The sequence below is a fragment of the Schistocerca gregaria genome, chromosome 5, assembly GCF_023897955.1.
Source record: "Schistocerca gregaria isolate iqSchGreg1 chromosome 5, iqSchGreg1.2, whole genome shotgun sequence".
Taxonomy (NCBI): Eukaryota; Metazoa; Arthropoda; class Insecta; order Orthoptera; family Acrididae; genus Schistocerca; species Schistocerca gregaria.
The window spans coordinates 354080724-354105997 of NC_064924.1; the positions used below are offsets into that span (position 1 = coordinate 354080724).

The 25274-nt window shown below is 39.0% G+C and overlaps 1 protein-coding gene across 1 annotated transcript in view; it reads right to left on the minus strand.

Annotated features, from left to right (window-relative positions):
• Positions 1-304: 304 nt before the first annotated feature.
• LOC126272142 (ufm1-specific protease 1-like) overlaps positions 305-25274 on the minus strand; it is a 38837-nt gene continuing 13867 nt past the window's right edge. The window contains exon 4 of the mRNA XM_049974756.1: positions 305-646. Within this exon, the coding sequence (XP_049830713.1) occupies positions 497-646 (150 nt within the window). The 3' untranslated portion in view covers positions 305-496. The remainder of the gene's footprint in view (positions 647-25274) is intronic.

A 25274-nucleotide genomic window follows, 5' to 3' on the forward strand; every position in this document is an offset into this window, starting at 1 on the left:
ACTCAACAGGTCACCTTTACATGAGCAACTGATCCTTTTCCTAATATGGTTGACACCTCTCATGAAACAAATAAGTTCCTATAGCTTTTTAATGATAAACATTGGAGAAAACATAAAAAGGAATATACTTGTGCTATAGCCAGACTTTTAAAAATTAACCAAATGAGGTGCACATAATTTGGGATTTTCGACAGAATCTAGTCAGGTCCCACTCCTGATATGTAGGGGGGAAAAGGCAATTCACAATAACTTCCTGATTAGCAGATAAGGAAATACTATCAAATTTTAAATAAAAATCAATACAAACTTTTGTAATGTTCACATTTAATCAATACCATAACACATTCATAAAACGAATACTATTAATGTTACTCCAAGAAAATGTCATGTTTACACTATACCAAAGACATGAAGTGCAATGACACATTTGAAAACAAAGATTATGATAAAATTATGGCTACTGAATGTGAGGTGCTGTTCTGACTGCAGTTATGGATCAAACTGAAGGCTCCAATTCTGAAGAAAGTTGTGGCAGGCACAGGTTGTAGAAGGAGCTATCCAGGAACTCTGAAATCTGTTTCCAACACACCCAGCCTTCTCTCTGTAGTTGGTAACGATCTGCAGCAACGCCCCAAAAGTGTGGGTCCTGAATGAATTATACAGAGAGCCTTAATGAATTGCAAAAGTATCTCACTAAGCAAAGTGTTGAAAATGTGTCTATTTAAAAATTGTGACAAGCACTACAAATGTAATACTGAAGTAGTTAAAGTAAATTTATTAGAAAGTACTTAAAATTACACATTTATTTCTTTACATAACCACCATTAACATTCAAGCATTTATCAAATCTCATAATCAACTCAAAAATCTCCTTTGTATAAAATTCTGCCACATGTTGCCACTTTTTCTAGGGCATGAAGAGGTGGAAGTCACTAAGTCAAGTCTAGGCTTAGGATGGATGTTCAAAATCATGCCATTTTAACAGTTCTTCATATTTTTATTAACATCTCATAAAATACTTCAAAATTCTTGTCTTTCCATAAAATTAACAAACAAGATTCAGAAGTAATATATCAAAATCAGCAGTATTAAAAGCCTTGCAGAAATCAAGCTATGCTAAAATGGTTGCTACACTTCTGCTCATGGCATGTTTGACATTGTCAGTCAATTTGATTAATGAAATTGCAGTGCTATGGTGTTTTTGCAAACCTAATTAATATTTATCATGAATGTTTTAAGTTTTTAAGGTAATCAGTTGAATGAAGCTTTGTTCCCAATCAGTGTAATATGTATTATAACCTGAAGATAAACTGAAGACTTTTAAAACCAGAATTATATTCTTGGTGACAGTATACTTATGCTCATTCCATCATTACCTACTGCCTCAGAATAGATTCTCAAGATTGATTTCCATACTGTGCTAGTAGAAACATTTTTGAAGAAAAACATCTATTTTGGAAGGACATTCTTTTGACTGGAAATTCAACACAACTATAGAGCTGACTCGTGTTGAGCAAAAGACATTTAATTCATCTGCAGACACTTGAAAAACGGTATCATACATTGTCTTTCCTTTGCCGACCCACTCTCTCAGGTTGGCCTTTCCTGATTTTGACCTTGTACATGTTTTGATTCACTTCCTTCCACAGTTTTCTGTACCCTTCATACAGTTCAAGTGTTGCATTTTCATTGAACCCTCTATTAATTAACTAAATGGCAAATATAACGAAAACATGTTTGAAAAATATAGATACAGCTCTCTGCCTAGCTCCTGCGTATCACTGCTGCACGTCGGTATTTTATTTCTTTTTATTTTGTCTGAAATATTGTGACTGTTTTGGTGGAATTCACAATACTATACAAGCCAGAGGAGTACCCATGGAATGTAAGAAGTAAAGAGTATAAAAATAACACTAAAAACAAACTAAAAAGCAGTTGGGGAGAAAAACAGCTTCAATGAAGTTTCTCAACTTACAAGAAAGGTGCTATAGCAGCAGAACAAATAAGAAGATGAATGTAGTGCATTCAGAAAATATGCAAGAGACAAACTGTGACAACAGTCATCACCGTAGAGGACAATAACGGAGCATAAATTAAACACGGTGCTATATGAGGAAGAAATGAAATTTTGTAAATATTTGGAGTCTTTCAGTATGTGTGGATATGGCAGCAGTATAAACCAGCTGTTATTCCCGTTACATCCACAATGAGAAACATAGTCAGTAATGAAACTGTTACTAACATTATCCTTCCAGCCTTTCACAAGAGCTCTACAGAATTGAGGTACTGTCTAAGATACTGCTTCCTTCAAAATGTCAAATAAACATATTAGACTGAACTGAATCTATCACTGGAAGAAAAGGATAGAGGGGGGGTGGGGTGGGGGAGGGGTGGGGTCTTCGATTTGATGGAGTTGCTTTGCTGAAATTTGTTTTTTTTTTTTTTTTTTCTTCAACTTCAAAATTGTAGAATGGCACCCAGTGAAGTTATGAAAACCTCTACTACCTTCTGTATTTAACTCCCACAGCAGGTTGCCCTCACCGCTACTTCTATAGTATACTTTCATTTGCCAGCCTTCTCATTGTTTGTAAGTATTAATAGCGCAGCACCACGTAGCAATACATCAACAGGACAGGAAGAACAGGCGTCGCTGTCCACAGAGCTGTGACTGAACAGCATCAATAGCAGTGCTGGGGGTGGCAGCCAAAGACAATGAGAAGTTTCCCATCCACTCTGACCGGAACTTACAGATGAAAGTGAGTGGAACAAGGGCACCCTTGTCACCTGCAAATCCCTAGGTGACAGTTGCACAGGACCAGCGATCGGACGGAAGCCATCTGGGCATGGGATTCCACGTTGAGGGGTGCTAGTATGAGCAGCAACAATGGTGGACTGGAGAGGAATAACTTTGGAAACAAAGACCAAGCTTCCAGTGGTGTCTGCTCAACACAGTGTGAGATGCAGTACTGCTCCCAGGAAGCAAAGTCTCCACCGGTGCTGATGAAGCCACAACAGCCGGGAGTATGTGGGGCAGGACATGTCTGCTCAACTGAACAATGAGGCATTGGGCCATCAGCCCCCAGAGAGGGGCCTCCACCAATCCTAAGATGCCACTGATTCAGGTGGCATTCTGTAAGTCGATCTTCGGTGTGAACCACAAAAATGCAATTACTGCACTGGCTGTGGACAATGGCCGGAACCCAGTGAGGGTGTTGTCCAGCTCTGGAGTAGAGTGGTGCGCCAGGTGTGAAAGTTGACAAAACCAGTGCCACTACAGTATGCCTGCCCAGCAGCCACCGGAGGATGCCTGACCAACAATAAGAGGCTGGGCAATGTATGCAGCTGTCAGCCATGCAGCAGTTCAGTGGGTCTCTTGTCCCTGTACTGTATCGACCGTGTTCGATAAAAAAAAAAAAGTGTCAGAGCAGGCAGGTGAGAGCGTTACTCATTCCAAAGCAAAACATGGTCTATTGGCACTGCAAAGTGGAGCCAGCTGGGTGTGGTACAGCAACAGTTAATACTGCAATATGCCAGTGGCAGGACAGAAGCCTTTCCTCACTTGCCACCATGGAAGTATTTAGAGTATGTACCTTATGCCCTAAATGAACACAGTCTGGAATGTATCTTAGCCATTTGTGTACCAAATGCTTCTCGTCTCAGTATCATAGCTTACACTATAAGCCTGTGTTAACCCAAGCAACATTCCAGGATGCAGAACAGGGTCCACTGTTTGATCATGAGACAGGGCAGCCTGAGTCACAAGGGAGCTGCCCACTTGCTGAAGGGAGTTCACTGCCATTGACAGCTGTGCCACTGCACTGTCATCACGACCACAGTAGGAGATGCAGCTAACAGCGGGATTCGAGTGGCGCCATGCTGGCCTCACTCTTTTTACTGTCGGCAATGCCAGATGTCTATTGTTTCGCATGAGAGGGTACTAGTAGCCTCCACCAAGCTATTCCTGGTGTACTATGGCCAAGGGCTGGAATAAAGAAATTAACTGAACCAATCTACTGTCGGAGAGAGAGGGGGACAAAAAGAAAGAAATAATTGTATTTTGGTCATGGACAAGAGCTTTGATGGTCATGCATTTTGTAAAATAGATTTTACTTCAAGAAGAGAACCAGTGGATTTGTCTAGTTTTAGAGGTAATTGAAGTCGCAATAAGCTACTGCCTGGTAGATGCTCTCAATGTAGCCCTCATCACTATGTACGAAATCAGTTCCAGTAAAATGTTACACAAATAATCATTGGGAGCATATGGCTAGGCAATGTCAGGAGTCGAGATGTAAGAATTAAGTTAATGTATTTGCTTTCTTGTCTTGTTAGTTCTCAAAATTAGTGTTGTCATGGACAAAGCTTTAACAGAACCAGAGGCACAAGGTGTGTCAGAAATGGAAGCAGTATGTGTATCATTCGAAAAGGTAACAGCCTGGGTGGGTACAATTGTGATCATCATAATAGAGTGTAGATTTGTCAGTCCAAGTTTAATTGCTACTTTTTCTGGTAAAGCAACAGAGGATGTGAAGACCTTTGTGGGAGACCTTGGAAATCTGGTGCAGATGGAAGCATGGTCTGATAAGGAATTATTGAGTGTTGCAAAATTTAGACTAACAGGTGAAGTGAAAACTTCTGTGTATATACAGAAGCTCTTAAGGGAGTCACAACATTCGAAAAACTAAAAGAAGGAATAATTCAGAGATATTCAAAACAAAATAGTGCCAGAAACTATAGGGAATAATTAGGAATAATAACTAAGAAAAATACAGAAACTGTAAAACAATTTGCAGATTGTATAAGGAAAATTAATGGATGTACCTATGATTTAGGACAGGATGCTGCAGCCTATGAAATTATTTTGCAAGAAGCTGAGCAAGGCTGCTTTCTTAAGAGGGTTGCATGCAGAAATACGAATACTGGTGCAGGCTTGGGGTCCAACAGATTTGCGCACAGCAGTGCGGTTAGCTAGAGAGTGTGAGGAGATCGATTTGTTGACTGAGATGCAGGGTAAACTGATAGTGTTTGCAGCTAATATAAAATGTTTCAAGTGTGGACAAATGGGGCATATAAGGAGGCTGCGTCGCCAGCCTCAGCATTATGTGAATAAAGTAAGCGAAGTAATAGTTTTAGTACTAGAGGACCAATGAGGAATAAGGTGTTAAACACCAATGGGAACCCAAGGTTCACCTATAGTCTTTCCCAGTAACATTGGATGCTATGAAATCATATGCAGAGATGGAGTGTGTGATAAGAGGAATAGTAGGAAAAACGGGTTGCACATATTATTGGATACAGAGCCAACCTGTCAGTGGGCACTAGTGATCTGGTGAAATGTAATCATCAGGACCCCACCGTAGTACAGATCACGTGGAGTGGGGGATAAAATGACACGCCATTAGGCTCAGTGGATATAGACTTTTGTCTGGATATGGTTAAATTTAAACATTGGCTAGAGACTGTGCCACACATAAGTGAGGGCTATGATATGATTCTAGGATTAGATTTCTTGTATTATCATTGTACCATAATCAATCTTCAGCAACATAGGGTGGAACTTGATAGTAAAATGTTTCCGTTAGGTGAAACCATTGCCAATGTAGCGATGTCACGAGCGGGGCCTGTTCTGAAAGATGAACCAATTAAACTGCGAACAATCCCACTAAGGCTTAATTTGCACATAAGTGAGGGCTATGATATGATTCTAGGATTAGATTTCTTGTATTATCATTGTACCATAATCAATCTTCAGCAACATAGGGTGGAACTTGATAGTAAAATGTTTCCGTTAGGTGAAACCATTGCCAATGTAGCGATGTCACGAGCGGGGCCTGTTCTGAAAGATGAACCAATTAAACTGCGAACAATCCCACTAAGACTTAATTTGCACGATGGTGTACCCAAGGGTACGGGGAAATCAATTTAGGTCAGTTTCGAGTTTAGGCTGCCGGCAGAAATTTAGTGTGTGGTGGAACAGTTAGAAGAGAGTGAAGTATTAGATCAGGCAGGTTGCTTCGTCAAAAGAGGTATTGTACACATACAAGAAATGAAGGGTGAAAAGAAGGTACCTGTTTCTACAGATAATTTTAGCACAGAGGACACAGGATTAACAAAGGGGTTGTTAATCACTAATATGAATATCCTGGAGGAAGAGGAATGGAACATGAGGGGTGCCAGCCATGGACAATCACCAGACACCACTGAAACTGTGTTGCAAGAAAACGCAAAGTGGCTGGAGAGGATTTATTTTTTCCAAAATGGCCATTACCAGCTACACACATTACACCCCACCTCATACCAACGGGAATTAAAGTACCAGTCTACTGCAAACCATACAGAATACCAAGGTACTTGCAGCAAATTTTGGAGGAATCTATCAATCAACAGCAGAAAGATGGAATAATTGAAGAAAATAATACTCCATTGGGGGCAGGAATGCTTGTCATGCCAGAAAAAAAATCAATGGATGGAACTCAAAAATGTAGGTTTTGTTGTGATTACAGACATCTAAATGCAAAAACATAACAGACACCTACCCTTTGCCATACATCGATCATTTAGAGCAATGCAAGTATTTTTAGCAATGGATCTGAAGAGTGATTATCAGCAGATAGGGATTGCACCACAGGGTTGACACAAAACAGCACTTTCGGCACCCTGAGGACACTACCAATTCAGAAGAATGCCATTCAGATTAAACAATGCACCTGAGACATTCCAGAGATTGTTGGATGGCTCACGGAAATACTTAATGTATCTCTATGACAAAATTGTCTATAGGAGGGATAACACTGAATACAGAACAGTGTAATTCTGTGATGAAAGAGATAGCATACCTATATCACATCATAAGTAAAGATGGGGTTAAGACAGATCCAAGATTAATGAGAGTTGTACATGAATCTCCTGTAAAGGAGGTTCACTCATTCGTAGGAGTCATGAATTTTTACCACCTGTTAGTAAAAGGATTTGCTGATATTGCTAGATGGTTGATGCAATTGTTAAAAAAAGCACTAAATTTGTGTGGTCAGAAGAGTGGCAGCATACTTTTGAGGAGCTAAAAGAAGCTTTACCATTGAGTCAGATATTGGTATTTCCAGACTTTTATACAGAATTTGTTTTATCATGTGATGCATCAAATTACGCACTTGGCTGTGTGTTGTCACAAGAGGTAGAAGGCATAGAGCATCCAATAGCTTACGCATCAAGGCAACTAAATTCTGCATAAGAAATTGTTACACAGTGAAGATTCCTTATTTATGGAATGACTTATTTCAAATGTTTTCCGTGGTAAAATGTTTAATGTAAAAACAGATCATGCAGCAAAAAAATGGTGGTTGGGTTTAAAGGATGCTTCTAGTACAGATTCTAACAATGGATGATAAGACTAAGTGAATTTGATTTTGAACTCACAAACAAATCTGGGAGTAGCACAGAAATATGGATTACTTAAGTAGAAAAGTAACATTATTACATATTGGGAGTAATGAGCATAAGGAATGGCAAATTGCATAGAAAGTGGATGATGAATGTATGTAGTATTTTAAGCAGCCCAAGTTTTGTATGCAGGATGGATTGCTATGCAGAGAAACCAATTAAGGTCTGCGGATAGTGGTACCAACAAAGCTAAGGAGCTGAGTGCTCATGATCACATTAGCAGGTCATGAAGGTTGCAGATCTATCAACAGAATACTAGCAGAAAGGTACTGGTGGAGGAATAGGCAGATGGTCATAAATCAGTATATGCGGAATTGCATACAGTGTGCACAGAGATCAGTTTTGTGTCAAAGAAGAGTACCATTGCAGAGATTACCTGAAGCATTAGCACCATTTGAATTTTGAGGGATTGATGTTTTAGGTTCATTCGATAAAACACTTGCAGGTAATAAGCACGTACTCACAATCATAGATCATTTTTCAAGACACACAGAAATGGTCGTAATGTCAAACCAGCAGGCAGCAACAGTGCCACAAGCACTTGTGAATAATTGGACATTGAAGTTTTGAGTGCTGAAACAATAACAACAGATCAAGGAACAAACTTCATATCAGATCTAGTCAAGGAATTGTGAAAGTTATTGAATGTAAAGAAGTCCTCTCCATCCATAAGCCAATGAAAGAACTGAAAGAATGCATAGGTCAATTGGGAAGATGGTTGGATACTACACTGACTCACATGACACCAACTGGGATGTCTATTTGAAGTATGCTGTCTCTGCCTACAACTCAAATCAGCATACGAATACAGGATTATTTGTATATGCAGTAGTATACGGTCATAAAATTCCATCACTGTTCGACGTTTTGAAAGCAAAGCAAGGGAAGACTGGAGAGTCTGTTAAGGAATTTGCCAGAGTGATTACAGACATCTGGAAGAGAGTACGGAGGGCAAACACATGAGCACTGGAGAAACAGGAAGAATCCCACAGTAAAGGGTGGTCACTGGGTAATATTATCAACTTTGTATATGATGAAGCAAAAGTGTGCAAGCAGCAGTGTACCATGTGATGCTGCAGCAAGTACCGTCATTGTGCCTCATATGTCTGTAGTGTTTGCTTTGGGGTGCGTTGAATTGATTTCATGTTAGGTTTGGTATGATGAAGATACTTAGACACTTTAGAACTCACTACTAGTGTCAAAACACAAACATGACAAGCAACAATGTAGGACAAGACACATTGCTACTTACCACAAGGAACACAGAAATCGTCAGGGGCCATACCAATTGCCAGACACTATGTCAACAGTAAATGTCAAGATTAAACTGCTGACAAGAACAAAAATTGTGCACGTAGGGTGGTTGACACCTTTTCCAGTGAGTGTGGAAGATATTCCAGGGCAGGAGGTGCGACCAGAAAGGGAGTGTGAGGAGGAAGATACTGGAAGATAAACAAGAGGTTGGGAATGCAATGGTAATGAGGAACCTGTGATATACGTGATATACGTATTGTTTTAGGTTAGGTATAGATTTAGTGTAATTAGTAGAAGCAGCTGTAGAGCAGTAATGAATTTAAGGGGGTGAAAGCAACAGGTATTCTTGCCTGACGGTAGAATGCAGAGAAGGCAAGATAACACAGTTCACAGCTAGATTATTGCTCTTTGTTGGGGTGGAAGCATTGCGGAACCAGCACCTGGAAGAGGGAGTGCTGTTCGCCAAGCAGGAATAAGGGATCACCGGGTTCAAATGGCTCTGAGCACTATGGGACTTAACTGCTGAGGTCATCAGTCCCCTAGAACTTAGAACTACTTAAACCTAACTAACCTAAGGACATCACACACATCCATGCCCGAGTTGCATGGTACCAGACTGTAGTGCCTAGAACCGCTTGGCCACTACAGCCGGCAGTGATCATCAGTCATCGCTGGGTGCTACAGGTGGTATTCAAGGCATGGGAGATAAGTAACAACGTACGAAGGTTGGAAAAAGTATTTGACAAATTCCACAAGGGAACGGAAGGCATGGGGTACTCAAAGGAAGTGCCCCAGGTACGAGAGAGAATACTTGGAGCATACGAGAAATTAAGGAGTGAGATGACCTAGATGCTGGAGGTTATTTTACATACGCATAGGAAGAAGGGTTGGATCAATACTTGAGGTCTGCTTATGAAAACAATATTTCGCACTGCTGATGAGGAAGACATCCAAAGGGTGAACGATACTGTGGAAGAGGTTAAGCAGTGGGCAGAAGGAAACGAAGTCATGAGTGACTGGCACACTAAGCAGATTGCAAGTTTAGAGAAAGACATATTCAATATCACATAACTACTACGGCAACTAACTGGAGAAGTAATGCAATATGCCAGAGCAGCAGAAGAGTCAGTTAATCAGAAACCCGGAAACTACAAACCAAAGTAGAAATCTTAAGGAAGTACTAATGACAAAATGGTTGCAATCTGTATAAGATAGTGTTTGGAAGCATAAGGGAAAGTAACAGAATTGCAGGAGACTATGCAGCAGGCTGTAAGGGATCAGCTAGGGGTAAACTTGTCGCCAGAACAGTATTTGGAGGGTCTAAGGAAAGGACAGAAGGAAGTACTGCCAGAGTTGGGGTTGGTTTTAGAACTTGAGCACAAAAAAACTCTTTTATTGCAAGGTAACCACAGTATCAGTGAGAACTGATGGAGCAGAAATTTCCTATCACGGAAACAAGCACATTAAGAATTCTTTATAGTTCACGCATATCCTGTCAAGTGGGGTGTACTGAAGAAATTCGTAAGAGTAAAAATGCAGATACTGCTATTAGCTGCAAAAGAGAGAGGAATATATATATATATATATAGGAATAGAGGAAGCAAAGTTAGAAAAATGCTAGTGAGGGGAAATCACAGACTGTCCGAATATGGTAACAAGAGGGGCATAATTCCTGCAGAGCTAATGGGACAAAAGGAGGTAAGATAATGCAATAAAGAAGTCATCAAGCCAGAATTAATGCAGTCTATAAACACACTTCTGGACTAGCAGAAGGGACAAGTCTCCCCGCAAGCCTTATTGCAGCATGTAAACCATATCAGGAAAGTCAGTGCGAGAAAGAGACTACATTGACTATTGTAATACCAACCTCTGCAGCGACACTTGTTCTGCTGAGCGTAGTCCCTTTTCTTTGTACACACAAGACTAATCACAAGACTGAGCTAGGATCCAGCCATCATTCATATCCCACTGGACGGGAAGGAAGCTGAACGCAAAAGGGGGTTGTATTAAGAATAGTTAGTTCATTTTAGTTTGTAAGTTGGGAATAGAGAGTTAGAAGTTATTGTGAAAGAAGCCTAGGGGTACAGAGCTACAATGAACACCGCAGTAACACAAAATATAGGACACTTAAAAGACGCAGAGCAAATAGTTGACTAGAGTAAAACAGACTACAATGGTTGATGGATCAGGTAAAAGGTCAACCACTCAACGGCAAACAAAGAACCTCCAGCTGGAAAGCGTTGATAGAGGTACCAACACAACTTGTTACCATAAAAAGACACTATTTTGGTACCCATGTCACAATTAAAAGTCGCTGGAGTGGGTGTAGCCTGAGAAATCATGCGAGAGCACCCACACTAGAGTGAGTGATAAAACCCAGCTGCACGGATAAAACGTAAAACTGAGTCAACTACAGAGGCATCGCCACATAGAATTAAAGGAAGTGCAGCTGGTAAATTAAAGGACTGCCACAAGGGGGCTAAAAGGGGCAGTCCATCAGAAGATGAACCACTGTCAGCCCTGCGTCACAGGGACACTTGGGCAGGTTCTCATGGCAAAGGAGATAGCTGTGGATCAACCATGTATGTTAAATTTGGAGAACAACTGAGTCACTACGCGTGCTCCTCAAGAATGAGTTCCATACAGCCATGGACGACTTTACCTTGCAGAGCTTATTTGGCGTGTTCAAGACAGACCATTTAGAGCTCCAGACATCGTGGACCTTGCAATGTAGGGCTGACCGGAGGTTTCTTTCCACGAGACCAAGCTCCAGGGGTGGTGAAGTGGTGGCCTGCTTGGCCAACCGATCGACATGTTCGTTTCCTGGAATGCCGATGTGGCCCAGGGTCCACACAAAACTCGCTGAATGACCACACTCAGCGAGAGCAAAAACCAGCATTTTGAATATCACGCATCAAAGCGTCCCGAGAAAAACACTGGTCGAGTGCTTGCAATCTACTAAGGGAGTCACCAGATCCGCCACCATGGCAGAGGCAATATGGAAACTGGTGATGGGTAAGTCATCTATCATGTGCCTCACCTCTGTATCCCACTGAAAACAAAGCAGTTTCTTCTGGTCAAAGGAGGCAGGGCATCCACATTTTTATCTTGCGACATGGGATACAAGTGGATCTTCTAATTGTACCGGAACAAGAACAGAGCCCAACTCTGAAGATGATGAATGGCTTTGTCCATTAAGGGTACCTACAAGATAACAGAGATATGAAACGGAGGGCTATGGCCACTTAATGAAATGAAATTTTGCACCACAGATGGACACATGAAATTTTTTAAAGTAATAAACAACAGCAAGAGCTTTTTTTTTTCACCTGAGAATAATCTTGCTGAGTCAAGTTGAGCTGTTAATAGCAACCTGAACGGTGATGGACCACAATCGCTCTCGCCCCAAACTAGGATGTGTCCATGGTAAGGATCAAATTCTTGCTGGATTGAAATATTACAATACATGGTGCAGAGTGAAGTCTATCCTTAAACTACACAAAAACACACTCACAGGTTGCAGACAAAAACAAAAGCAGTACTTTTCGAAGCAACAGATACAAGAGGGTGAGCAATAGTAGGTGCTCTGGGAATAAGCTTGAGATAGTACACCACTTCGCTGAACAATGCCTGAAGTTCTTGTTGATTAGATAGGCAGGGCACAGCCACAATGACAGCGACATATTGTTCCATGGGGAACACACCCTGCCAGGAAATTTCATGACCCAAATAAGCAATGGAAGGCTGGAAAAAGTGAAATTATGTTTGATGCCCACAGCCTTAAAAGAGCAAACAAAGATTGTAGGTTATGTTGGTGATCCTCCAGGGTAGCATCCAACACGACAATATCATCAAGATAGTTTATGCAATGAGAGACAACCATCGTAACCTGTTCTACAAAGCTTTGGAAAATGGCAGATGTTCCAGTGACCACCAACAATTAGCTGTTGATGTTGACAGAGGCTGAAATGCATATTAACCACAACCAACTGTTTTTTTGGTGCCTTGTCAATCAGAATCTGAAGGGAGGCTTTGGCCAAGTTGATTTTTGGAAAGAACTGACATCCCCTGTGGCTGTAAAGCTCAGTCGCCCAAGCTCTATATGAGTGCTGTGACTGTTTGCATTATTGGTAGAATTCAACATCTACAGCGACTACATGTGTATGCTTGTGATAGCAGGACAGCAAACTACAAATACTGTCAAAAAAAAAAAAAAAAAAAAAAAAATAAAATAAAAAAAAATAAAAAAATAAAATAAAATAAAATAAAATAAAATAAAAATATAAAAAAATTTTAAAAAAGCAGTGATGGTTCTTGCATAGGAGCTAACTGGCACAGCCGGTGATACATATGAGGGGCTATCCATGCTAAGAAAAGTCTCTCTCATATCTCCGTGCCAACCACCCAGAACACTATGAAACGTTGTGGAAGCCACTTCTCGTACGCATGCCAGTAGGGCAGTGCTTAACAACAGGCAGCTGAGCCTAGGTGAAAGAAGCGAACAACCATCCCAACACAGCTGTATGTGCCTGCTTTTGTTACACAAGTCACTGGAGTAAAGACTCCATGGAAGAAGCAAATGACAGAAAAACCTAAGAATCCAAAAAACATCAAAAATTCAACCCTCAATGTTACCACTTGTGTTCTAACTAGGAAAACAAGGAACACACAACCACAAAAGATAAACAATTTACTGGGTCACAGAGTGACATCAACAAGAATGCAATGAAAGTAGTTTACACATCTTGGACACATTTAAGAACTGAGGCCACGGAGGCCCATGCATGCCCCTATGAAGATACCAGCGACGTCAGGTGTTGCTAATGTAGTGCTGCGTACGCATGGCAGACCTGGTGACAGCAGTTGGTGACAAGACTGCCCCTGGCTCTCACCTTCAGTAGCTGCAGGTGCACCGTTTGAGTGTCAGTGTGCACTACGCTTGTTGTAGTGGCGGACTTAAATCTGCTGTGGTCAGTAGCTATAGTAACTGGTTGGTTACAACAATAGGAATATTTTAGACTTGAGTTAAATGTCAAAATATTAAGAAACAATGAACAGAGCAGGTTCATGAACTGTAGGTTATCTAACTGACAGAAAATGAAATGTATTGATCACACATCTGTCACATAAAAAATAAGCACTCATAATCAGAAATGGTACACCACAAAGTTCTAATTCAGCTCTTCTGTTGTCTCTGATATACATGTAAGATCTTCAACTTGCAGTTTCAGAAGGTGCAAATTTTGTTCTTTCCACAGATGACATAAGTATGGACAGAAAATGTGAACAGTACTCTTTTAAAAAGGCAACTAACAAAATATCTGAAAGTATCACTAGATGGTTCAAGGCAAAACTATTATCACTAAATTTTGACATTGCTCAGTACAAATGGTTCAGTGGTTCACACTGGTCTCAAAACTATAAAATAGGTTTGCGAAACAATGAAATACAAGAAGCAGAAAGTACGTTTTCTGGAACTACAGAAAAGTCACAACTTAACCTGATAACCCCCTGCCAAGAATTCTTGAAATGACTTGGTTCAGCTACATTGCAGTATGCATGATTACTGACATTGTTTACTTGAAAATGAATGTACTAATATGTTCTGCACATTTCCTTTAACTAATGCCTTATGAAATTTTAGGGAAACTGAATTTACATTGAGAGTATTTTCAGAATACAGAAGTTTATTAGAAAAACTTATCTGGTCTTTATTCTGGAACAGCCTGCAGAGACCTCACAAACTTGGTATTTTGAGAAATACTACACAATGGGTCAATCCATTTCAATCACCCAGGCGATGTTGCACAACATTTTTTATTTTCTTGATTTTTTTTATCATCACTTCCCTATAGACACACATTCACAAAACACTGTTTTAAAATTTTTATAAGTCATAGTTTTTTCTGGCAGTAATTTTTACAATGGCAGTTGGGCAAATTTTAGTGGAAATCAATGTTTGCGGAAAGTTTAATTGCCATGTCATTTTAAAAGACATCAGAATAATTAAAAAACCAGTGTGCTCAGCATGAAATGAACTCAAGGCATAATTTTTTTTAAATTTTTCTATCATGCAAGAGAGTCATTCAAATTCTTTCTGTAAAGACTCTGAAAAAATTTGTCAATCTTCACTTTTTAAGGCCTTCAATTTTCATGAAGGAAGAGAAACTCACTAATAATATGTTATCTCTGTGTTGTGTACTTACATAACTACCTGCAGTAAAAGTTGCAGTTCTGAGAATGCACTCCTGTTTTTTCTAGAGCTTTTCAAAAAGGGCCAAAACCCTTCTAACGACAATTTTCGCAGGTTAATATCTAAAAAGGGACTGAATGAAAACAAGTGAAAATGTTACAGAAGGTTCTTTATTCTCATGGGAATATCTCATAAAAAATTATGACAGACTCAACTACATTGAGAGTAATAGAGCAGCAAATTTCAGTAAAAACCCTACCCCTCTACATGCTCATGCAGTGCCAAGTTAGCAAAGCAACGGCTTGAAATTATTACAGTTGACATTGGTCAAATGATGTTTAAATCATTGCATACAATAAATAACAATGGGCAGAGATAACAATTTGTAAGAGTTCTAATTCTTAAAATTAACGGTACATTTGTTGTACTACACTTGCGTACAGTATACACATAATAATGTTTCTCCATGTATACAGATTTAAAACTGAATTTAAAACAGAATAAGAGTTTTGTAAGTGTAGATCTGAAGTCTCCCATCTTCAACTGTTTTCAAGAATAGTAGATTTTTCAAGTATTGAAATGAGTTGCTTTGTGGGTGAACTAATAAGTGAACAGTGCCACAAACAACACTACAAGAAGAAAGTGCATCAAGAATTAATACGAGTGAGTGACTTGCCAGCTGAAGAACAATCTTTGTTAAAATTAAGAATTTCGAAAGAAATTTCTAATTTTTGTTATTACCACAAAGATAAATATTTAGACAAATACAACCACATTTTTGGTAAAAAGTGCTGTGACCCATTTGGTACTCAGAAAAAGCCAGTTAAAAATGGTTTGCGCAAAATACTAGTCGAACACCTAAACAAAAAAAATGTGGACATTAACTTAATTCCTGGGCAAGCTCTATGCCCAACTTGCGCATTAAGAATATCTGTAAATAAACCAGCTGAAAAAGTGGCAATTAGTGTTGAGAATGATCATTTCTTCCTGGGCCTTTTGTAGTGGTTGAGGATGATCCTTTGCATCAAGTAGAATCAATCTGTGTAGCTTTGGAATCATCTCCTTTATGTAAACTAACGAAGCTCAACAAAGACCAGCGACTATCAGTTTTACAAAGAAAAACTGATAAAATTACAAGTGCTGTGAAATGAACATTGGAAGAATCTTCTCATAATGACTTAGATGCTCAGAATGGAAATAGTACAGAAAATGTACAAAGTGAGTATAATATACTTATTACCAAAATGAAAGAAAAGTTCAAAGTTTCCAGTAAAGATGACAAAATTAAGATAATTAGCCTCTTGCCAAGATCACGGTCAAAGAAAAAAATAGTCGACTAATTTGGTGCATCTGAATACACGGTGAAGTTAACTAGGCAGCTAGTTATGGATCAAGGCATCTTACCACATCTTTCGAAAAGATAAGGTGTCAACAAAATAAGTGAAGTTGTTATTAATAGTGTTAAAGAATTTTACGAGGATGATGACAATAGTCGCATGTGTCCTGGTAAAAAGGAATGTGTTTCAACTGTGATTGACAATGTTAAGGTGCAGAAGCAGAAAAGGTTAATTCTTCTCTCACTGAATGAGCTCTACAGCCTCTATACACAAAAATACCGAGATAACAAAATTGGCCGCTTTATGTTTTGTGTTTTACAAACAAAGTGGTGTGTTCTTCCGGGTTCATCAGGAACTCATATGGTATGCGTTTGCAAGCATCATCAAAACACAATGCCTATGATGGAAGGAGCAAAGCTTAATGCAAATTATAAAGACCTGATAGCTTTCATGGTATGTGATATCGATAATGAAAAATGTACGCTTGACATATGTGCAGGATGTCCTAGACCAGATACCCTACTTGATATCTTAAAAAATGAACCTGACATCTTGCCTGATGAAGTAGTTTTCAAACAATGGGTACACACTGATAAGAGTTGAGCTTATTACACAAGTAATGCCCAGTGAGGAATTTTTACAGTCTCTTGTCGATAAGCTGATGCTTTTAAAATCGCATCACTTTATCTCAAGCGCTCAAGCTCAATATTTTAAGGAAACGAAAGAAAACCTGAAAGAAACCCACTGTTTAGTGATTGGTGATTTTGCAGAAAACTATACATTTACAGTACAGGATGAAATTCAAAGTTTTCACTGGACTAATGCACAAGCGACACTGGATCCATTTGTCATCTACTTTAAAAAAGAAGACAACATGTGTTGCAAATCTATTTTGTGTAATTAGTGACCACCTAGAACATAATACCACGACTATGTACGCATTTCAACATCACCTCATTAGAGAAATTAAGAATATCATATGTAATGTTGAAAAGATAATCTACATTAGTAATGGCGCAAGCAGCCAGTACAAACATAAGAAAAACTTCATTAATATCTGCCAACACAAAAATGATTTTGGTTTACCAGCAGTTTCTTTGCCTCATCACACGGAAAGAATTCTTGTGATGGGATAAGTGGAACAACAAAAAGAGAAGTTACACAAGGTTCCCTCCAAAGACCTTACACAGAACAGATCCTGACTCCGCACGATTTGTTCAAATACTGTCAACAGAATATTACTGGAATTAGATATACAGGGTGCGTTCCGAAGTAATGCAATTATTTTTTTTTAAGTAATTTATTGAACAGATTTGCACAAACACTTAAAATTTTTCAAAGTACTGTCCTTGGGCCTCTACACATTTTTTCCAGCGACTCTGCCATGACCGGTACGCGCCCTGGAAGGCGTCTTCTGGGACCTCTCGCAAGGTCTTCGTCACGGTGGATTGGATCTCGTCTATGGACGAAAAACGGGTTCCTTTCAGGGCTGACTTAATCCTAGGAAACAAAAAGAAGTCAGCTGGGGTGAGGTCAGGACTATAGGGGGGGTGGGGCAGCGTTGGCACCTGGTGTTTGGCCAGGAACTCGTGGACTCGTAGCGCGTTGTGGCAAGGCGCGTTGTCGTGATGGAGTTGCCAGGTAGCGGAGATGTCCTTTCTCGTCCTGACGACCCTTTTGCGGAGTCTTTCCAGCACATCCACGTAGTAGGCAGCGTTAACTGTCTGTCCTTGAGGAACAAACTCCTTATGGACCACTCCTTTGCTGTCAAAAAAGACAATGAGCATTGTTTTCACTTTTGATTTGCTCATTCTTGCCTTTATGGGCTTGGGGGACTGATCAGTGTGCCACTCAGAGCTTTGGCGTTTTGTTTCTGGGTCGTATTCAAAAACCCAGGTTTCATCAGCAGTGATGATGTTGTCCAAATAATCAGGTTCAATTTCAACACGTTGCAAAAGTTCACTTGAAATTTCCGCTCGGTTGGTGTTTTCGTCGTCTGACAACACCTTGGGCACGAGCTTGGCGCACACTTTCCTCATTGCTAAATCTTCAGTAACAATGCGAAAAACAACAATAGACGACAAGTTCAGTTCATTGGCAACCATCCTGATACTCAATCGACGGTCAGAGTCCAACAGTTGTCGCACACGAGCCACATTGTTGTCGGTTTTGCTGGTTGACGGCTGCCCAGAGCGTTGTTCGTCGTGAACCTCTTCCCGGCCTCCCTTAATGGCCTTTAACCACCTCGAAACTTGTGAGTAGGACAGAGCAGAGTCCCCGTAAGCCTCACGAATCATTTTGTTAGTCTCCTCAAAAGATTTGTTCAGTTTAGCACAAAACTTAATCGCGTAACGTTGCTCGATCGTCGATTCCATTTTTTCCGTGACACGGTCGGCGCGCAGAGGTTTACAATAACAGACGTCCTGCCGCTTCCACAGCTCAAAGAGCACTGAAACCGGTTTCGTGGCAAAGCTTAGCGTCCCCCCCACCTACTCCATGTGGCCCGCTCCCACTCCGACTACTAGGAGCGGCGCGGGACATTCAATTGCATTACTTTCGGAACGTACCCTGTATATTTGTTTCTTCAACTGAATTTGAACAAATCAAAACAAAGCTGACTGAGAGGTTTGATTGTTGTTTAACATTGAAAGGAACAAGAAGCTATCACAGATATGTTCCCATAAGTGACAATCAAATAAATGTTTTGTTACTTCCAAAGGCTTAAACTTTGATGATCATCAAACTTCAATACTTTTTACAAATGCATCATCATTTACAAACAACGATTTTGTTGTTTGTATGTATGATGAGAAGTGCTGGCTTGGAAAAATTGAAGAGAAAAGTGAAGATAATAATGATGTTTTAGTGCATTTCTTTCACTCTTCTGGGCCAAGAAATGCCTTTCAACTTTCGAAAAATGGGTGCCTGCAAATAAAATGGTACAAAAGCTGAGTCCACTGGAACTCACAACAGTGTCTGGTAGAACACACAACATAACTGATAAACTATGCAATGAAATATCATGTTTGTTTAACTCCCTAATGAAAATTGCAGCTGGCAAGTAGTTACAACTTAAGTTTTAAATCTGTATATATGGAGAAACATTATTATGTGTATACTGTACGCAAGTGTAGTACAACAAATGTACTGTTAATTTTAAGAATTAGAACTCTTACCAATTGTTATCTCTGCCCATTGTTATTTAAAAGTAGAAATATTTGATCATTTATTGTATGTAATGATTTAAATATCATTTGACCAATGTCAACTGTAATAATTTCAAGCCGTTGCTTTGCTAACTTGGCACTACATGAGCATGTAGAGGGGTAGGGTTTTTACTGAAATTTGCTACTCTATTACTCTCAATGTAGTCGAGTTTCAGTCATAAGTTTTTTATGGGATATTCCCATGAGAATAAAGAACATTCTGTAACATTTTCACTTGTTTTCATTCAGTCCCTTTTTAGATATTGACCTGCGAAAATTGACATTAGAAGGGTTTTGGTCCTTTTTGAAAAGCTCTAGAAAAAACAGGAGTGCATTCTCAGGACTGCAACTTTTACTGCAGGTAGTTATGTAAGTACACAACACAGAGATAACATATTATTAGTGAGTCTCTCTTCCTTCATGAAAATTGAAGGCCTTAAAAAGTGAAGATTGACAAATTTTTTCAGAGTCTTTACAGAAAGAGTTCGAGTGACTCTCTTGCATGATAGAAAAATTTTAAAAAAAAAATATGCCTGAAGTTCATTTCATGCTGAGCACACTGGTTTTTTAATTATTCTTATATCTTTTAAAATAACATGGCAATTAAACTTTCTGCAAATGTCAATTTCCACTAAAATTTGCCCAACTGCCATTGTAAAAATTACTGCCAGAAAAAACTATGACTCATAAAATAAATTTAAAACAGTGTTTTGTGAATGCCTGCCTATAGGGAAGTCATGATTTAAAAAAATTGTGAAAATCACAAATGTTGAGCAACAAATTTTATTCATATTGGGTGATTTTAAATGGATTGACCCCAATGTATACACTGGTGGCAACAAAATTGGAGCACTATAAAGACAATATGTTAGAAACTTCAAGTTGGCATGGCGTGGACTATATAGGTATGCAACTGATCAGAAATTCAGCACGGCACCAGAAGGATAAGAACAATGCCATCTGCATTCTGTTCAGTCTTGTGTGAAACTCAGCTTACCATTTACTGACATGGTATCCTGCAAATCATGGATGAAGGGCAACAGGCAAATTCAATATTCCTAGATCAGGGTGTGTATGTGGACAAGGAAAAAAAATTCCTGGATTTTTCCCAGATTTCCCAGTTAAAAATACACTTTCTCCCGGGTGACAATATATTTCCCCTTATTAATCCTTTGAATGGTTATGGTTTTAAACACGGGCGTACAATTTCCTGGCACTTTAGAAAACAAAACTCAGGGAAAAAGACATGTTTTGGAAAGATCTTTGATGTGCAGCAACATGTATGCTGCGTTTTTTTTTTTTTTCGTATTACAAAAGCATACATTGGAATTCCACCACACATCACATGTTAATTTCCGAATCACTGAAATCGAGATTTTGATGCGCTTTTGTAAGCCGTTCATAGCTCATGTCACGTGATCTCGCCAGCCGATGACAGCGGATGTTCAGAGCATAGGACACGTGATGTAGGCAGCCAACAGCAACATCACTGTTAAGTAACACGAACACACAAACAGGGAAAGTTAATAGTTTAAATTAATATACATAGTGTTGCTACAAGAAAAGCAAAGCTTTCACATATAATATTGATCTCAAGCTGCAAGAGAAGCTAAGCTTTGGCATATACTGTTGATCTTTTTTTGCGCATGTTACACTTCAAGATATATCACACAAATGTACCAGTAAATTTTTTAATGATGTCATAAATGTCTGACCTTCAGGGTTTGAAATCCTCCTAAATGGCTCCTCATCAAAGAGTTGGTTTTTAAATGAGAGTCAAACTCTCTGTGATTTAATAAATTCATGGTACATTCTTGCACATAGCTCTACATACGTAAAAGGATATTTACTTTGAAAGTAATGCTTTTCAAACCACCATTCGCAATATTTTCCCACAACCTGTTAGATATAGGTTTGTTTCAGCAGTTTCCCACAGAGCGCAGATAACAGGCGACACTGCGCTTGGTTCATAACGTAGGAAGCCCGTATGTACGTCCGTGTAAAACATTGAAAGATCATAAATTATTTCATAAAAGAAAAAAAGACATCAGAGGATACTGCAAGAGCATCGGAATTTCGTGAACCATATTAAAATGTGCACATTTAAAGTGCATACTTAAAGGGCACATTCGTATGTCCGGATTCTCAATGAAGTAGACCTCGACCTGGTATTAAGTTTTTCAGTGTGGTTTTCTGGATGTAAATTTTCTTGGAGAACCAGTACTGTACTATATCATGTTTGGTTCTTTATTGTGGCACAATGCCATTCATGCTAGAAAATGAAAACGTGCACTTGAAAAGAAGCAAACAGTTGAAACTAGCCAGTACTGTAGAATTAAACATTTCGTTTCAAATACATTGACTGCCTCTGCGGAAAAGGTTAACAAAAGACAAATTTCTTTAGCAGACAAAAATAACTTCATTGTTCCACAAGGCAATTAATGCTTGATTGTCAGAAAGGTGGAAATAAAATAAAATCTGAAACTAACGACGTATTTCAGCCTTCCGTAATTATTTGATTTGTTTTAGTTCACTTGATAGCTCCTGGCCACAGATATCCATTTTGTTTTCATTTGACGTGAGAGTAAACGAAGGGGAAACAGCAAAATCATTAAATGCAAACACAGGTCATGTGGAGAATACCCACTAAAACTCAGACTGCTCTGTGCATCAGTCCCGAATCTACAATGTTTGCGAACCGGGTCAATACTAAAAAAGAATCGAATCTTCAAAATATGTTCATCTTGTAGCACACATGATTCTGAAAAGTCTGAAACATAAAACACATCTATTCAAGGAAATGTAAGACACATTATTTAGTCTTAAGTATGCCAAAGTGCAGTGCCACGCCTCTTCATAAACCATTTTTCTACCGCATGTCCAAACTATATTCAGGAGAGTGGAAATTGAAATGTCCTGTGATGCCTCTCCTGCTCCCAGTTGGCCGGCTTGACAGCCTGCCCCTCTTTAAAAAAATCTCACAATTAATAGTGGATGGGATTATTTGTAAGTGAGAGAACAAGAACTCTTCAGAAAATCTGAACTCTTTATTGCCTATTAGTTAATAACTTGCTGTTTTGTGTGACATAAAATTAAATATAGGATATATAAAACCAATACTGACAAGAGATAAGCAAGAAATTACACATTTCTTCAAAAGTTAGCTCCTAGCATTTTTTTTCTTTCTATTCTTGCTACAGCTTTACATGGCGTTCTCTCCTTTCTGCGAAAGGATCTATTATCTCACCAAAGTTCGTCAAATGTTTTGCTAAATGAAAAATCAAAATGTCGTTATCTAATACTGAAAAAGCTGTTAATACAAATAATACCCAAGACTGGTGTGGTTTCTCGATCTAATTATGTCTATTTTGTCACTGTCTGTTAGATAAAACAAAATAGCAATTTTGTAACACACCAAATAAACGAGACTATTTTGGCACAAATTGCCATTTTAATAACACGACAGAATATAATCTAATAAGTACCAATATCAAATGGCTATTAGGCCTACTACAAGCAAAAGGCTTTATGTTAGGAAATAGTTTCACATTTCATTCATATGCACCAGCTTCTAAAGCGTGAGATCGAAAAGTAGTATTACGAAATTTTTATATAAATTTGGGATCGTCTTATTCTTCCATAATTTGTGTGATGTCCCCATTTCTTCTTCTTCTTCTTCTTCCTCGTTCTAACAAACAATCTTGTCATCACCAATTCTGTAGCTATTGCTGCCACTGTCAAAATTAGTTCACCGATTAACTTCACTAAGCCTGCCAAAATCACAGGTTTATTTGTCCCGCAATTATTTTCCGGTTAGGTGTTATTACGTGTTCGAAAAACACATTTTCCACATTACTTCCAGAATAGAACTTATGCGGCTGCTAGCCAGGGACTGTACTACTAGTCCTTACTAGTGTAGCGATCTGGCCAAAAATTTTCTGCCAAAATTTCGTTTTGTTGGATACACCGAGAGGATAATATGTAATCTTTCTCACCTGTTATTCCTGTCAGTTGTTTATTTCCATTCTGGTGGTCTGAAGCTATGGATTTCGCTAGTAATTATAACAATGCTGATCATTCGCAAACCCAATCAACCACATAATCGGGCAGTGATTGGCATTCATCCGTTCAGCTTTACTCCCTAAGCTCGTATAACGCCGTCCCCTTTTGTCTGCGGAAAGTTTATTTCTAGATGCAACGAGAATTCTCCTGAATGCATGCATTCAAAAGTCAACTCATGATTCATTCAGAAATCAACTTAAAATGTGTTCAAAAACCAACAGGGAACCATTTCAAAATCATATGAATAATCGATAGGCAAACGTGCGCTGGATGCTAGGTGCTTTGTGAAACAAGTTTTTTTCCTCAAGAATATGAATTTGGCGCCCCCTTTTCCTGGTAGCATCTAGCTGCCTGCACACCCAACAGCCACATTCCTGTTGCCAGAAGCGGGAGAATCTACTACTCAAACATGACTCAACTGCGCATGCACATAAGCCCGCGCATAACTGCTAAAACAAATCAACTGTAAACAGTTGCGACTTATCATTCAATGGAGGCAATTTGTTGTTATGAAGCACTGCATAGTCTTCCTAAAGTCTTTGACACATTATCAATTGGCAGACACTTGTATGAGAACTGTGTGTCGTTGTTTTCTTTGCAATTTAAGTTATTTTTGTTTTTTTTTTTCCTCTCGTTTATGTTTTATTGTTGAAGTATTATTCTGCAGAAGCGGGATACAGTAACATCCTTTGTTAGAGTATTGGTTCTTACCAGTCAAAATTACAAAAATTTAACTGAAAACAAAAACAATGAAAAATTCCCGTAATTCTAAAAACATTCCGGGTTTTTCCCGGTTTTCTCCTGAATGAAAAAATTTCCGGATTCCCGGTTGTCCCGGGTCATATACACCCTGTAGATTTCTGTAAGCCCCACTGCATACTTAAACAAATGCTCAAGCATATAAAAACAGGTTCCCAGATATGCAAGTGGCTCACAGACTTCTTATGTATTAGGACGTAGCAGGCTGTCCCTGACAGCAAGTATTCATCAGAGACAAGGGTATCATCAGGAGTCTCCCTGGGAAATGTGATTATTCTCTATGTAAATAAATGATCTGATAAATACAGTGAGCAACAACCTGCAACTGTTTGCTGATGATGCTGTAGTATAGTGTAGTATTATTGTTGAGTGAGTGTAAAATGACACAGAACGACTTAGAAAGTCTACTGGTGAATGACAGCTTGTCTATGTGTAGAAAAGCATTATTTAGTACAGATGAGTAGGGAAAAAAATTCTGACGTTCTAATACGGTATTAGCGACATGCCACTTAATGTAATGACATCAATTAAATATCTCAACATAACATTGCAAAGCAATATAAAATGGAACAAGTACATGGTTTATTGGGAGAGTTATAGTGAACTGTAGCTCATCCGCAAGGAGACCATGTATAGAACAATTGTGTGACCGCATTCCTGAGTACTGCTCGAGTGTTTGAGATCACTAATGGTCATGTGTTTGGGATCACTACCTGCTCAGAATGAAGGAAGACACTGACACATAATTCAGGTACATGCTGCTAGACTTGTTACCAGTAGGTTAATCAACAATAGAAAGTTAAGAAGATGCTACATGAACACAGAAGAGATTCCCCAATGGGAAAATGACATTCTTTGCATGAAACACTATTCAGGGTATAGGCATTTGAAGCTGACTGCAGAATGATTTTATTACTGCCAAAACACATTTCATGGAGGACCATGAAGGTGGGATAGGGGAAATTAGGGTCTAGACAGACTGAAGGCTATTTACAATTTTTACAGAAACCAGATGGCAGTTATAAGAGT